The sequence below is a fragment of the Bolinopsis microptera genome, chromosome 6 (assembly GCF_026151205.1).
Source record: "Bolinopsis microptera isolate Bmic1 chromosome 6, MBARI_Bmic_1.0, whole genome shotgun sequence".
NCBI classification, from domain to species: Eukaryota; Metazoa; Ctenophora; class Tentaculata; order Lobata; family Bolinopsidae; genus Bolinopsis; species Bolinopsis microptera.
Window position 1 is genome coordinate 14,631,703 of NC_087077.1, and position 17,033 is coordinate 14,648,735.

Below are 17,033 nucleotides of genomic sequence, written 5' to 3' on the forward strand. Positions count from 1 at the left end.
ATAAACAATCGCCAAGCGTATCGAGTGTAATTTATATCGACTATAATAGGGGGAAGTACCTGTGAATCGTCCTGTCCGGCGATGGACTCGTGTCCGTTTGAAATGAACGGATACTCGTTTATATCCTCCAGTAAGAATTTTTCTGAAAGAAACATTCAATATTATTGTCGAACGTTAAGTTTAACAACTAAGTTGATTGAAAAATTAAGTTTAACGACTAAGTTTTAAAGTTCGCCGAAGCACTTTCAATGTCATCATCACCTACAGCTACCTTGGCATTTTTTCAAGGATACGTGGCAAATCAAAAGTTAAGATAATAACATAAATTAGTTTATAATTAATCAGAGTTAAATGAATGAGCATGACCAATGCAACTGGCAGCAATGACTAAGAGGATGACAAAGATACTCAACAAACCTTTCATTTCTTTAGTAGCACCATAGAGCATCTGATAGAAGATATGGAAAGTTCTCTCATTTAGAGCCTGTCTAATAACCCTTGCTTTCTCCAGCAGATAAGTCTCAATATTAGCTCCTGATATGTATCCTGATACATCGAATGTGATCTTGATAAACTTTCCCTGCGAACAGCATGAGTCTGTTAAGAAACATGTTGTAAAAGGACCGCTTTAATCGACCAAGACCCCGTTAGGATTAGAGATATTATGAATTATAAATAGGTTCAGAGTTATGCATGTAGCATGCATTTGTATGGTAAATTTAACATGTTGAAGCTGATCGCTGATGATAAAGATCGCTATTACACGTGAAAATAATATTCATCACATCCCAATTCAATATCATTAAATACTACATCTATATTCTATGTATGTGTCATGTATATACTTACGAATCTCGAGGAGTTGTCGTTCTTGACTGTTTTAGCGTTACCGAACGCCTCGAGGATAGGATTAGCTTGCAGAAGCTGCAGCTCCAGATCACCCATATTAACTTGAGCTCCTGTTTTAGCGTTCAGCGACATCGAGCTTTTCCTCTTCATCAGCGCTTTTTGCTGAAAATATGTCAGTACTGATAATATATGTGATTATGTGCTGAAAATGCACGAAAACATGCTGAAAATTATATAGAGAAATATGCGAGGTATGTAAGAAATGCTCGTACTATGTGATTAATCTTAAAGCACCTCGATGCTACTGATTTTTGTAAGGTTGTGTCTGTGACACATCCGGCTGTAAATTAGGGAATATATATGTAGAGAATGTCCAAGAGAGGAACACACCTTTTACTGCTAATTATCAAAGACCGGAACCGACGTGGGACGAACTTAAGAAAAATGTGTCATAGGAATTTTCGAAAAAACCACATAACTTTTCATCCATCACGGATAGCACAGATGTCTTATTTCAAAGGCCCTGTAATTATCATTCCTCCCTTTGGTGTAGGCATCACTTAATGTGATAAGAAAAATGTTGTAACATATAAAAGTATCCATTTCGCCCTCCCTATTATACTATTACTATGTGTTTAGTAAAGACTATAAGAGGGTAGGGAGGTAAGTGGTGAGGTAAGTAAGTAAGGAGGGTAAGTGGTGAGGTAAGTAAGTACAATCTTTTAGGCGAAGTTAGGCTCATTGAAGAGATGTCCCATTTTTTACATGCAAAAAAACTGAAGATTTGATCTAAACTTTGAAGCAAATGACAGTCCCTGAAATGCTGGCAACATGCATAATAAAACAAGGCGACCAGGCACAAGTAGTAACCATGGTAACCATAGTAACCGTGGTCAACTTGTTCTGTTTAAGAGTGGTGATAATACTACCTCTTCTGTAAGGAATGGGAAACAGGATATACTGCCCTAACACAAGAGATATAAGATAATAATACTTCAAAACAACAACAATATCTCAAAACTGGTGAGTCAATGATATCAAAAATTTAAGCTGAAATGAACTTATAAAATTAGTACTGAGAACTTACAAAATTAGTACTGAGAATTCACGGCTACACATTAAAAATGTATTCGCATCTGCATCGGTTGTTTACTTTAGCGCAACATAAAGAGTATTTTCGACATCACTATTTCAAGTTTTCACAAGGCTTATTATACAAACTTCTTAGTTCTTACCTTAGCTGAAACTTTTACATTAGGTTTGACAGGAGACACGGGCCCTCCATTCTGAACAGCTGTATCGGTCAAATAAGCAGATCCTCCTCTACTGGTAATACTGGCAAGATACTGGATAACTTTCTTTGTGTTCTCTGTTTTTCCCGCTCCTGATTCTCCAGTACACAGGATAGTTTGGTTCTCACGGTCTGCGGAGGTGGGTCGTGACGTCATTATGTAGTTGTGACGTCATTAAGTAGTTGTGACGTCATCAATTATTCAAAATTGTGGCAAGACGGCTGTTTTAAATTCTATTATATTGCCATGGTGTGATTTATTATTTTCCTAGATTCAGATGATATTTTAAAATTTGAGGTTTGCACAGTTTTAAAATGCTTTTGATTGAGATTATGAAAAATATGTGATTATATCCCAGAATCAGATAATTATGATTAACGCATACTGTATGTACTTAAGTAATGCATTTGATTGCGGAAAGGAATAGCTCGCTAGCCGTCATGCAATATACAGATTGATTTTAAACAAAGCTCTTGTAAGAGAGTAAGATCATTTAGTTGTACGACAGTGTCAAGCTCCGAGGGAAGGGTGGGTCTGTGTATATCACAATATTATACTGCATATTATACAGTTGTCATTCGGAATTAGATCCACAATAACTGCATTCAGCATTGCTTTATAAGGCACTGTACTAACAAAGATTGCCGTATAAGGTTAACTACATATAATATTGTGTGCCTATTCATAGAATAAATTAACATTATTACTAATTGAGGTAGTATAGCAATATCATTATATGACATTTCCGCATTTATATAGCATTACAAAGAACTTCAATTATTTAAAGAAGCTCCTTGAACATCCTCGAGAAAATTTCACGTTTCTTTTTCCAGGCTTGAATTATTCAAAATTCCTTAAATTTCTTCATTAAAGCTGTGATAATAATTATAATTTAAACAAAATTATTTACAATTTACCTTGCAACATAGACCTATAGGCGTTATCAGTAATAGCAAAAATGTGGGGCGGCACTTCGTATCTCTTTTTTCCTTTGTACATGTCCACTACTCTCTCAGTGTAGATAGGAAGTCGTTTGTAGGGGTTGACCACCACGCAGAACAGACCGGAGTATGTCTGAAATGAAAGGAAATGTTGGTGTTTTTGTGTAGAAATATGTCACATAATTATGTACTCTTTTTTGTGTGTTTTGTTTGTGTAAGCAAAAGGCGCCGGGGTCTTTACCAAATGTTCCGGCGACAGTTTTACGGTCATAATTGGAATACCTTAAGTCTTGAATTCTATCTCATTTTTATCTCACTCTGCCGACAGAATAGTCAGATGCTTAATTCGTCATAAAATAACCACTGTTAAACTCCCAGAACTTTCCAAATATTCTCACCAACAAGAGACAAGACACGTGATACTCACCAACAAGAAACAAGACACGTGATACAAGAGACAAGACACGTGATACTCACCAACAAGAGACAAGACACGTGGTACCGCTTAGGAAACATATATACAACATGCGGACTATTGTACACATCACACATATAGAATTTCACTGGTGGATGTATACAGTATGACATTATTACATCAATATGTCAGGTCCACTCATAACGATCCGGTTACAGCAGCATTGCAATTTACGGGAGTGACGTGCTGATGTTGCTGAGGTCTCCTATTAGTAAGTTAGTTCTAACATGACATCACTCACCATTATGTAAAAGTAAGCTGATTGTTATATTATATAATATGCTATGAGGCAATGATAGTAGGTAGGTTTAAATGTGGAATTTTAGTGTTTGGTTAGTATAGATAATTATGATGAAAATTTGAAACCTATAGCTATCATGACTATTGATCAGACGTTGTACCTGTAGCAAACTCGTGTAAAAAAGAAAAGAAACGTTAAGAAAACTCACGTAGATAAGGTCAGACTGGAATCTGTCCCGGAGGTTGTGAAGGACACTAGCCTCGTTGAGCACACTTAGATCTGCCATATCTTCCACCTTGTCGAACTTTGGCGGGTTCATCTTCTGTACATCATCCGCACTGGGAGGGAGAGATTTTGGGTGTAAATAGGTGTATAGTATTCCGATTAATAAAGATATGACAATAGAAATATCATAGAAGTAACATTTCACTTCCACTTGCTAGACCAAGTAGGAAACAATTAAGAAACACTTAAGAAAAACACACCTGATACAAGCAGTGGATCCATCAGCGAAGAGTACGTTAATCTCATCTCCAAGCTCTTCGATCTTCTGTCCCTCTACAAACCCATGTTCAGTGTGTGGCACCCAAATGTACCTGTATCACGTGAACAGTCAGAAGTTAATCAAATCAAAGAACTAAATCAGCAGCATAACCCTATAAAATTATTTAGCTTGTTTTGACATGTTCCCTTTCGAGAAGAAACCACCACAATATCGACAACTTACTTTTTCTCGGCCCATTCAGCTTGTGATATAGCATTGAGTGCAAGTGACCGTTCCGCAACAAGATACTTTAGGGCAGCGTCGGACATACCCTGGTGGGACTGCCAAGTAATAAAACTATTATGAAGTTTTCTGTAACGATATATTTTTGATGAAAGAGTGTTGAATTGTTATAATAAAAACAATTCATCTGGATCTGAGTAGAAAAAAGATCAATCAAAATGGGAATAACCAAAACAAAGCTATATTTGACTAGAAGATTAAAATAATAGGCTGGGCCAGTCAAAATGATACTTGCAACTTTTAAAAATTTACTGAATTTTAATGAATGCATTGTAAAAATATTTCAATCTATAATGCAATGTTGTTTAAAGCCATGCAGGCACTGAAACTTGTTGATAACTCGCCCCAAAAGTTGTGACCACAACAATTTGCCGGAATTGGCTGTTTTGCTATTTCTCTGATTACTCAATTATTTAAGGTACTCTTATCAACCATTCGATTATGTCATTTCTAATCAAAAGTGAAATGTTGACATGCAATTGGACAGTAACATATTTATATATGTACTGAACGGCAATTTTACATAATATAACCGATATGTTAAGGTATTATTTTAAATTCTTAGGTTGTAATACCAATGAGGATTTATCAACATAATATATTATATAATTTACACTAAACGTATATAATAAATATATAAAGATTCTTCTGATGGTGAGATGTGACTTGTGAGTGAATCATGAACATAAAAGTTATAAAACAAAATTTCTAAAACGGAAGCAGAGAAACTATATCATTATAAATGCTTTTCATACAAAGTTACAACAAATTCTTCATGTTATGCATCCTGGGTTTGGACAGGATACGACCCGTTTAAAATATTTCCATCATGTTACATTAGATAATTTTCAATAAATGTAATAGATTTTTAGTGTTGTAATTAGTTTAAAACTATATTATAAATAATTATATTATATAAAGTAACTTAGAATATGAATTTTAACTGGGACTGTCGTTTACCTGTTTTTCACAAGTGAGAACTTCATATTAATATTAACAGGTACCTGAATTTATGTAAAGCAAGCCCAAAAAACAAAAAATGTTGTACCATTAAAGTTCAGCTTTCAAGATAAAACTGACTGCTCACCTTTCCAATGAATTTGACTGAATTATAATTTTTTAAGCCTCTGAAATATGATGATGAGATTGAATGGCTTATAAACCGTTATATGATAAAGAAAATTCGAGGGAAAATAAGAAGTTAGCATGCATGAAATGGGTAAAAAAAGCATAGATGATCAATCTCATATGCTTATCAAGGATGCTCCAGACAAAGGAGCAAGATGCCCTCAATCTCAATTATGGTTTAGATATACCTTATACGCAGCAAGTTTGTATTTGGGGTTTACGGAAGTCCGTGGTTCTGAATACATTGAACTGTTAGCTGATAGGTTTATTTTAGGTTAATAATTGATATCTAGAACAATTTTATCACTCAATCAGTAAGATATTATAATTAAAATATAATACTTTGGTCCCTCCTTGTCAGCCTAAGAAACTGTGAGGTTGTTAGCAACAATGATTGAGGTTGTAACATAATATATATGTAATTAACTTACAACAGTATATTTGAACTGCTTTACAATAATAGGGGATGACCACCTCTATTGATAGAGACTCAAAGATGAGCAGACCACGGTAAGCAGATAAGGTTGGTTTGCTATGCCGAATATGTGTCTGGAGGTGCAAGACACCAGTTACCTGCAACTGAAAGAAGAGCTGGGTGGGGCAGACTCACATTCCTATCTAGATGAAGTGTTAACAAAAAGCAGCACACAAAAAGCATTCATTAGGAGAGTCGAATTTCTTTGGGGACAAAATGATGCTCTCCAGGATTTATCCGACTAGAAAGATCATGAAATAAAGACTCTGCAAACATCTCAGAGAAATATTACCACCATAAAGAACAAAGAGGTTAGAAGGAGTATCCTGGACCCCGAAATCCACCACTTTTCTGTACTTTCAGAGGTACCAATGTGGCAGGAAACCAGGGCTCATGCTGCCGCTGAGCTAAAGCAGTAGAGGGGATGGCGGCTTCTCTAGGATCTAACACGTCCTGAAGCAGACCAACACTATGTCCCAACGCACTGGTGTTGGGATGTCTGCCCCCGCGCCGGTGCCTGTCCGGGTCAATAAAGCAGTCAAGCACCATGTATGTTATGTTGAGCATTCTCAACCAACAAATGTGGGAACTCCCACGAAAGACCAAAACAGATCTAAAGAGACACTTAACAACATTGGAAAATAGACTTCAATTTGTTTATATAATTTATAAAGCGTATATTATTGCCCACGTTAAGGGGCCTGTTAATAATTTATTAAATTATTAGCTATTTTAGATTTAATAATAATTATAATAAAAATAATAATAATGCCGAATATGGTTCTAGGGAACTTTCAGGATGATGGACTGATGGAGCCTCCTGTGCAAGACGAATCCCGCCTTTGCTTACTACCCAGGCACTAGAGTAGAAAGTGTACTTGACAGAGCCAAGTTTCTGTTCGTCCAAAGTGAAAACAAGATATTTATTTCTGGATAAGAACATCAAAGAGCTGCAGTAGAAACAGATAGGTATATGGGTAGAGGGAAATAGGTGCCAGATATTAAAAACAGCAGAATGAAATCGAAAAAGCAAGATCATTCAAGCTTTACTCCCTTATAAATTCAAACATTACCATTTACCAATCGATTCTTCCAAGAAGTTGCCAGATGGTTGCCAAATCATGTTAGTAAAGGGTACCCTTACGTACACATATGTAAGTGAGTACTCAAAATAAGAAAACATCAATTCCAGACTATAGTCTGATAGAGGAGCATCATAATTTTGCGTTCAATCTTAAAATGAATTAATAAGACCACCCTCAATCCCGACGACCAGGATGTGTGCTTAAAAAGAAGAACGTGATTTGTACGATTCGCATCAACAGCAGACATGAGAGCAAGTGTTGAAGAAGGGAATGCAATGGATCCCAACTAAACGTCAGTGATCTTAATAGCAATCATATGACCATTTTAAACTAAATTATTTTGTAACTTATATCTTTCAATATTTAAACAATATACAGAAATAAAATTGGTACACAGATTGATTGACGATATCAATCTTTGCATCTCGCCGATCTGCATAATTGGTTGCAAAAAGCATTATTGGATGCGCGCGCGACCCAGTAGTGCATCGCGCTACAAGTGCACAGATAATTAATTTTTCATGCTTCCTTTTTAGAAGAAAAAACCAACCATCCTTTTTGCAATTTAATTGTGAAATATATTTACAACAAAGTTTCATTTATTTCATAAAATCTAAAAGAATTTATTGCAAAGCGCGCAATTTGAAAAGTACTTTTTTGCAGTCAGTAGTGAAGGTATAAAAACCATAATATGGTTGGATTAATAATTTTACTCTAAAATTTGTTTTGGCGCATCGTTTCATTTATTTTCCAGTAAAAAATAACAAGTACAAGCTGTAAACTATTAACATAACTGCAGCTGTGTGGTATACAGGTAAAAGTAAATTATTTAATTGCACGACCCAATTTTACCTAGCACGTTCACCTAACCGTGTGCTTTCGCGCCACTGTGGACTGCGCCCGCCGGGAGGCGGGCGCGCGCCACTTGTACTGCAAGCGCAAGGGCTCTGGATAGAGCAACCTAGCACCCCAATCCCTGTGCTAATGGCTAAGTGATGCGCGGCTCGTGGTCAGTTGCAGTTTGTTAAATTATTTAGATTCATAGCTCGCAACGTTTTTTGCTCAGGTCCTTAATTGCAAGAAGCTCGAAATTAACGCTGCACAGTACACATACAGCATTGAGCATAGGTGATAGGGATAGGTGTGCCCGATAAATTGCTTATTAACTACAATAGCCTTTTTATTTGTAGCGCAATGCACTACTGAGCCGAGCCGCGCATCAAATAATCTTTCTCGCAATATCGGCAAAATGCACCAGTGAGCCTCACCAAGCTGCGAACGATTGAAAACTATTAATCACGATTAATTTTTTCATTTGTAGTGTGAGTTTGAGAATTCATAGTAAGTTTAGATCCCTCAATTTAGTACGCGTGCTTTACTGTTTACCAATTTATTATAGCCAAACGTTAATTTTGAACATGAGGGTTAAAATTAAAATAATATTAATGTTCAAATAGTTAACATGACACTCCTATTTTGTAGATGTAGTCAGTTTTTGATTTGTGATCATGATATCGATATTTAGGTAAGTATAATGGCGCAGGAGGGTCAACCTGAAAAGAACATTGCTTGACCCTCCTGCCCCACCGCATGGATCAGGAGGTTCATTTCAGAAACAGTGCTTGACCCTCCTGCCCCACCACATGGATCAGGAGGTTCATTTCAGAAAAAACAGTGCTTGACCCTCCTGCCCCACCACATGGATTACGGGGGTCACCCACAAAAACAGTGCTTGACCCTCCTGCCCCACCACATGGATTACGGGGGTCACCCACAAGACCATGTGCGCTGCACTTATTTCTACATCGCGCGCGATACGTGTGTGCGTGATTACATGAAATATTACCGCGCCCTACGCTAAGTAGACGAAAAGCGTGGTCGAAGAGCGAGAGTCGGTACAATAAATAAAACGAGAGTTGGTACATTTAACTGGCATTTTTTAACCGTGGTACAATCAGAATTGAATACAGCCGACACAGGATGAGGGGGGGGGGGGGGGGGGGGGGCAATGACTACTGATGGAGACTTTTGAGCACCAATGGGGACGAAAATCATAGGGACTGAAGGTCAAATCGCTGGTGAAATTTTCCATTTGTCCCCATAAGTACCCAAAGTTTTGGCGAGTTTTATGTAGTTTTGATATTATCTTTTATTAAATGACTTCTAAAGGAGACTTTTGGGTACCAATGGGGGCTAAAAATCTTGGAGACTTGAGGTTAAATTGCTGGCGAAATTCTGCACTTGTCCCCAAAGTACCCAAAGTCATTGGCTCCCCCCCCCCTCCCCCGGGTGAGGTGACGGAGAAAAATAAACTGAGCTCAAGGCTACATTTCCAGATATCCCGCCACGGCACCGTCGCTCATGCTGCAAAGTGTGTTGAGAGATGCCCACGTCATCACACGTAAACTGTGTCACGAATACCTGAAATGCAGACGTGCAGAACAAACATAACTCTGATCTATATTTTTCATAAAACTTTCAGGATTTGCCAATGAGGGAAAAGACAGCACTGTCCGAGAAGCTAGAAATGCATGAATCATAGGTGACATGGATAGGGGTAAGAAGTTTTTTAAAAACATGAAAATTGTGAAAGGAAAAGAAGTAGAAATGAGAAAGGGTAGATTTAAAATGTTTGAGAATCGATTTTGTGCTGAAGAACTCCGTCCGCAGGACGGGCTTCCGGCTACTTATGATAATTCGAATAAATTTGAGATTCAAACAAGCTACGAATACGAATGCTTATAGCAGTGGCAAGCTCTTGTTTGCTGCGCATTGGCTGCAATGTATAACCGCAGTATGAACTGTCAAAATATTTGAATTTGCTTACCTAGTGGCTTTGTTTGATAAAGCATACATACTTTATATACCGATAAATCAATAACTCCTTTTGATTCTTCGGTTTGAGAATTGTGCGGTCACACATCTCTGCAATGTCTGAAAAGGTGGCAGGGAAGTATTGAAACTTACTTAACACTATATTTACAGTTAAACCTTGAACTACTATAACTAGGGCAGTAGGAAACGCCAAAAAGTAGATCATCTGACTAAAACAACTTAACTTCATCCAAGAGTCTAGTTAGCAGCATTGTAGCGATAAGATACCACCATAGTTTGAGCTGTCGACACTGAAATAAAACAAACAATTTACTTTTCACTACTGCAGGGGAATGCATGTAACATATAAAGAATAAAGATATAATATATTGTATGTTTTTCATCGTGGCCTCAGGGGAGAAGGGCAGCTCGAAAAACCGAAAAAAGTCTAAAAAACCGTGTTGGAGCTGGTGAGTTAAAGCTACCGATCTCGATCGTGAGAGTCAGATGATCAGATCGCATGTAACGTGAGTTTCGCCCGCCTGAATAAGGCAACATGAAATCATATTGCTGGTGACAGGTCTCGACCAAGATGTAAAATAAAGATACCCCAAATTTGTTATTTTTAAGCCGATTCACATCGACCCAAGTCTCTGCTTTGACCCTAAATGCTCAAACTTCGTTAATAGATTGGAAAATCGTGTTATGCTTGTTACTAATAACTGTTGTTTGTGAGAGGACATCTCGATTTCCCGGATCAGAGGATCACACCAATGAGGGGTTGATTGTGCATGTGTGAACTTGACTAAATTTTCAAATTGCCCGATTTTTTTTCAGTAGGTCACATTACTCGTGACGTGCAAATGTATCTTTTGTCTTTTAATAGGTCAAGCTCAGAGCTTTAAAGCTTTAAAGACTTCTCCGTGACAAAGACGGCCGACATATATCTTTACTCCAGGAAAAGTCAGAACTCTTTCCACACCACATTCTTAAATGTACACGACAGCAGAACGACGATGTAGCCCCACGCCGCAGTAAACTTTAAATTTCTGACCCGGAACGAGCCCAGCAACTGTAGACAGCTGCGTGAGCTATGTACGGTTAGCAGATTTAAGAGCTTATGCAATAAGCAGTCACCGTTCACTCTCATTTTTGACTTTTCTTCTTTTGAACAACAAATGTCCATTGAATGATGCCAAGCTAAGCGATTATGATTAGAAAAGTACCGTGATTTACACTGATGGCTCATACAAGGACTTGTTGGACTTCGTGAATTTGGAGGACCTGCAGCTGTAATCAGTACTTCACTACCAGATGTGCGAGGCCGAGGTTCCCGTTTGACAACATTACAAGTGGACCACCCAGGCCGGGATGATCACGCGCTAGTTGACATGAGATCTGATTCTCCCGGGAAAATTGGCGAGATGACCGGTGTCCTGTCAGAGGTCACGGATACAAGGATACAAAAATATAAATATTTTATTGTACAATTACAATAGTCGTATAAACTTGACAAATTCGCCTACCATCACGTGACCCTCGTCAACGAGCAAGTGAAAAATGTGTTCACAGCATTTATATTATACGGTAACTACACCATAGATTGACAAGCTAAGCGTACAGAAAAACGTCCAACTCCTGACTATATAAAACTCCGGTATAATAGCGTTTTTGACGGAGCAATTTAATGGCCTGGAGTAGGAAACTTTGTTGACCGGAATAAATTTATCCGAAAGGCGAAAGATACATATGAGAGGCCATCATAAGATGGTACCAAAATATCTCTGTGAAAAGTCCTTTTTACTTTTTTAAGCGTCAAAAGTCGGTGCACTTACTTTATCCATCGAAAAAAGGCATCCCCTGGTGGCTCGTAAAGTATCGATTTTAGCTGTCTAGTAGCCATCTTCTGTGCTCTCTGGCAGTCTAAGAAGAAACATTATTATATACGACTCTATACAAATAATCTTATTATAAAACAGGATCATACATAGTTAATAGAACTCCATTAAGAAAACATCTTAACTACGTAATCTGTGCCTAGTACAACAGTTTCCAACACTTCCTACAGCTGGCAATATCCCTTATTTCATTTAATCACTCAAATTTCTAAGTTCTAAGTTTCTATATTTAAGGTCATCAACAAGCATATTTGATATAAGTTTGTATTAGGTCTACCAACACGCCCTTTAAATTTACCACTACTATTAACACAAATTTCTCTTTGTGATGAAAAAGTTTAAAGAAGCTTTACAACTTAACTCAAACTAATGCTTCTGTCTGTCTGCTGCATTTGAATTTATTTCTAAATGATTCGCAGCTTTCGGTAGCTCCATGTTCAGCCCACCATGCCTGAAAAAATTTGGTTCACAATAACTTTGGTTCCCATAAATATTATGGTTACCATAATATAAGTCACAAATTTTGTTAATTTCAAGTCAACAACAATATTAGTCGTATTTTTAAGACCATTTTTCCATATCATTTAATTTTTTTAAATTTATTCAGCTAGCTTTTTTGACTAAAATATTTTCGATCTGGGAAATTATTTAAAGACGAGTCAACATTACATACATCAATTACATAGCATCACATACATTTACCTATAACACGCAGTAGCGACTTGTATAAATTTAACGATACTTAAATTCGTTAAATCATATATCATGTATATGCTCTGCTGAAATCTTAGTCTCCTTTAAAATAAGTCCTCCCATGAAATTTAGTTTACAACAATTTAGGCAATTGTTTGACTTAATTTATGGTATAATAGATTTTTCGTTTCCTGAGGAAAGGGAATTTCGGCGGATATAGTAACACCAGAAAATATTGGTTTATGTAAATTGAGTTTACGGTTGTTTATCAATGATTCGAGGGCACTGCAACGAGAATTAGAACAATTAATCAAAAATTACTGCCTAAACATTTAATGACCAAAACCTAACGAGCTTAACCTCTGTCACTCTTTTTCGAGATTCAATATCATTTGACACAACTCTATGATTAACTATATGATTTTTTAAAATAGGAAAACTAATCTGGTTGTATCCTAGGCAGAACTGATTATTATATACGTTAAGAACAGTGTCAGCTGGAATATTCAAGTAAGGTCATTTGTGTGCTTTCTTTACAACAGAAACAAGGAATTGAAATATCATTGTAAACTAAAACTGACAAGGGTAATCATAACATAACATTGTGCTCACAGTGTCACTCCATTCCTGAAAAAAGCCCATTTTCTTCCAATAAGGACAACAAATAGAGTATAAGATTGCTCTAACCGTGTTCAAATGTGTCAACAACGTAGCACCAAATGCATCAACATTAAGAGTCAACCTGTACGTGTACTACGGACTGAACAAGACTATTTCCTCCTAAATGTTCCTACTGTTTCAAATTATAGTAAAACTGAGAGAAGCTTTAGTTACTGTGGACCCTTTGTTTGGAATCAGCTTCCTTAGCAATTGAGAACATTAACCGATATCGTCTTGTTTAAAAAGAGAATAAATACGCATCTCTTTGAAAAAGCATTCATATAAGTACATATAATAACTTTATCATAAAACCCAAACTTCATAAAAATAATTCTAATGTACATATTCAATATTCATGAGTCGCTTTAGATGGCTTGAACTGAATCTTTACTTAGCTGTCATTAGTTTAGTGCTCAGTGTCAACAAGAATTGTCATTATATTTTCCCTGTGATAATATTCAATTTCAAGTCAATATATCATAGTTATTGAATGCCTATATATATCCTGAAGTTAGGACTAGATTTGACCTCCCATCTCCCTAATTTTGAAAGAATTTATATGCCTCCTATCTGAAAATAGTTAATTATGAAGCTTTCATGGTATTCTTATTATCACTCAGCTTCATCACAGTACGCTCGTGGTCCATATATGCACTATGTAATTACTCATGGGTATCAACCAATTGAATAATAATGTGCGCGTTTGTTACTACTTGATCCCACACTCACAACTGTACGTTGCGGGAGGTCACACCCACGATGTAGAACTTGATTTCCTTCCGTGGTGGGGGGGGGGGGGGGGTTGGGGGGGGGGGGTGGGGGGGGGGGGGTGGTCCACAACACCAAAACAACACCTCGGACGTATTGTCATTATATCTTTACACCTGACTTGGAAGTACTCACAATAAGCCGAGAACAGCCTAGCCGGTCCCACATCTAGTCTACACAGAATCATAGCTCAGTTACTCTAGTCACCAACTGTGACAGTAGTCTCTTGATGTCCATTGTCCCAACCGAATTCTGCATTTACAGTACATCTAGGTAAAGAAAAGATTAAGTGAATTGCATAATAGGGACCCCGAGCAAGATCAGTTAGTAATAAAAACACCTTAATTTATGAATAATACAATAGACTGAAATATCTCTTCGAAATTTTTCTGTGACAAGTGGATCTTGAATCTTTGAATAGAGTTGGTGGTTACTGTCTGGTGACATTACACACTCACTTAATCTTCCTCTTGGTCCAAGGGATGTTTTAAGAAGGGCATTAATAACTTCCCTTACTGACATACTTACAACAAAATAGCTGCATTGCTTTGGGACTTGTCAGTAGAATGCCTGAAGATCGGTTACCCCAACTGTCTACTTGAATGACAACCCAAAAATAGGAAGAGATCAAGAGGCAGGTCTATAGGAAGAGCTTAAATGTAGTAGAAATGTTACCTACCCTCCGAAGATGTATAAGTAAAGTAATAAAACAGCTCCCGCAGACTAATCTTTTTGGATGGAGATCTCGCTAGAGTAACATGTTACTTGGTTCAATCCAATAACATATAAAATTAAAGAGTTTAAGAGTCCAAAATAGGAATTTAACACAAATATATATTAAATTCATTCACTGCAACAATCACTTCATAAAATCATGTAGGAGTATTGATAAGATTGAGTTCCAGATCACCTATATATGCTGTGGATGCTAAAATCCTGACACCTCTATAACCCCTAAAAGAAACTATACATGTCATGGGTAATGGATATCATTAGTAGGTAGTTATTGCAAACAGAGTGCTACCAAGTGCCACGTCTTATGATTTTCTAGAAATCAGAAACAAAAAGTAAAACTCTAATCAAAATGCTGAGCAGGATGAAGCAAAGACTTGAAGAAGAACTAAGAGAACAACCAGAATGGCTTCAGACCTGGTTGCTCTACAACTTCGCACATTCTTGTTCTGTGAAGAATTTATATAGGGTCCTAAAGGCCATGAGTGTGACAGGCACTATGGTGTTTATAGATTTTATAAAGCCTTTTGACAGTGTACATAAGGTTTGCTTATTAAGACCAGCCATGACTTATGTTGATAGCCTACGAGCTGACACGGGTCTCAAACGACACTGGAGAAATGGGCGGACTTATGGCGGATAGAGTTTTATGGAGACCGCGCATCAATACTCCGGACGCGAAGTAAGTCAGAGTTATTAAGATACTTAAAGCAAATGGTATACCAGAATAGATGGTATTACAGGGGTCTTCGAGGTCTGGTAGGATCAGGATTCGGAGTACTGCAAAGAGACACCTCATACTTGTTCATCATCGTGATTGACTATATCTTGACAGTGGCTATAGATGATGACTCAGACTCTGGGTTCACTCTTAAGCCTGCACAGGGTGTAGATGGATTTGTGCTGAAAATATCGCATATGTCAAATTCTCAGATGATGGTGCCCTTATCACTGATATAATTGAATGGGGCAAAACTACTCCTGGACAGGCTATAGGAAGCAGCAAAAAGTGTGGGGTTAGTCTTGAACAACTCTAAAACAAATCTCATGACTCTAAACACTACAGAGGAAAGTAGACTTTAAAGCTGTTCTGGAAACCAGCTGGAAAACGTACCTTGGGGGCATAGATATCAACAACTGAGAGAGACTTTAGAGAGACTTTAGAGAGACTTTTCAAGAGCAACTATGAAGATCCAAGAGCGTAGGATGCAACTAGCTTTGCCATATACACTGCCACCTTGAACTAGTTGCTAAGTGTGGGGTAACTTTAATGAACCTAACCATGGTGTGCTGAGGCAGGGGAAGAACAGTCATAACTTATGTTGATAGCCTAAGGGCTGATACAGGTTTGAGTAACACTGAGAAATCACGGAACTTATGGAGGATAGAAATCTATCGAGACAGTGCATCAATACTCGGACGCTGAAGCCTAAATAAGAGAAGTTTAAAAGTTCACAATCATAATTATTATTTAAAAATTGCTTCTAATAGCTACTGATAATCAGCTTGATAGTCGTCTTCCAGCCAGTTTATCAGAAATAAATAAAATGCAGAACCTAACAAAGGACTAAAATAACTCCAAGATATATTTCATGAAAATTACTAAATTTGCATTGGCGCTCGATTCCAAAGAATTTTTGTTAATGATGCGTTGACAAAATGCGCGGCGCGCAAAAATTATCATTTGAAATTGTTTGTTGTTCAAACATATTTCATAAATAATCTGTAATATATAGTTCTAATAGTGTATAAAAAAGAATAATCTCAAAATATAACACTAAACAGAGCAAAAAAACGAGGATCGCGCAAAAATTATATCTATTTTGACAATTTCCGCGATTTTAAATAGGAACCATTTAAATATATGAAAACAAAATACGCAAACCATTAAAATCTTGATCCATAAATTTTTAATTGTAGAGTCCCGGTCAATAGTTTGCAAAAATAATTTTATATACGAAAAATATAAAGAATTTAAAAATTTATGGATCAATAAATTTAGGGTTTGCGTAATTTGTTAATTACACTATATGTATAAACATGGTTCCTGTTCAAAATCCCGGAAATTGTTAAAATAGATATGATTTTTGCGCGATCCTCGTTTTTGCTCTGTTTAGTGTTATATTTTGAGATTATTCTTTTTTATACACTATTAGAACTATATATTATAGATTATTTTATGAAATATGTTTGAA

General features: G+C 36.9%; 1 protein-coding gene and 1 long non-coding RNA gene across 2 annotated transcripts in view; both read right to left on the reverse strand.

Moving 5' to 3' along the window:
- The window catches only part of LOC134816347 (myosin-11-like), a 93,610-nt gene that overhangs the window by 57,311 nt on the left and 19,266 nt on the right, over positions 1-17,033 (reverse strand). Inside the window, 10 exon segments of the mRNA XM_063825147.1 lie at positions 60-142; positions 418-580; positions 850-1,011; positions 1,779-1,814; positions 2,085-2,272; positions 3,059-3,215; positions 4,007-4,136; positions 4,284-4,394; positions 4,526-4,614; positions 5,902-5,969. Of these exon segments, the coding sequence (XP_063681217.1) occupies positions 60-142; positions 418-580; positions 850-1,011; positions 1,779-1,814; positions 2,085-2,272; positions 3,059-3,215; positions 4,007-4,136; positions 4,284-4,394; positions 4,526-4,614; positions 5,902-5,958 (1,176 nt within the window). The 5' untranslated portion in view covers positions 5,959-5,969.
- On the reverse strand, positions 9,421-11,274 carry LOC134816957 (uncharacterized). The gene is made up of 2 exons (XR_010160451.1): positions 10,101-11,274; positions 9,421-9,694 (listed from the first exon to the last, which is right to left on the reverse strand). It is a non-coding gene; the product is annotated as an uncharacterized LOC134816957 (long non-coding RNA).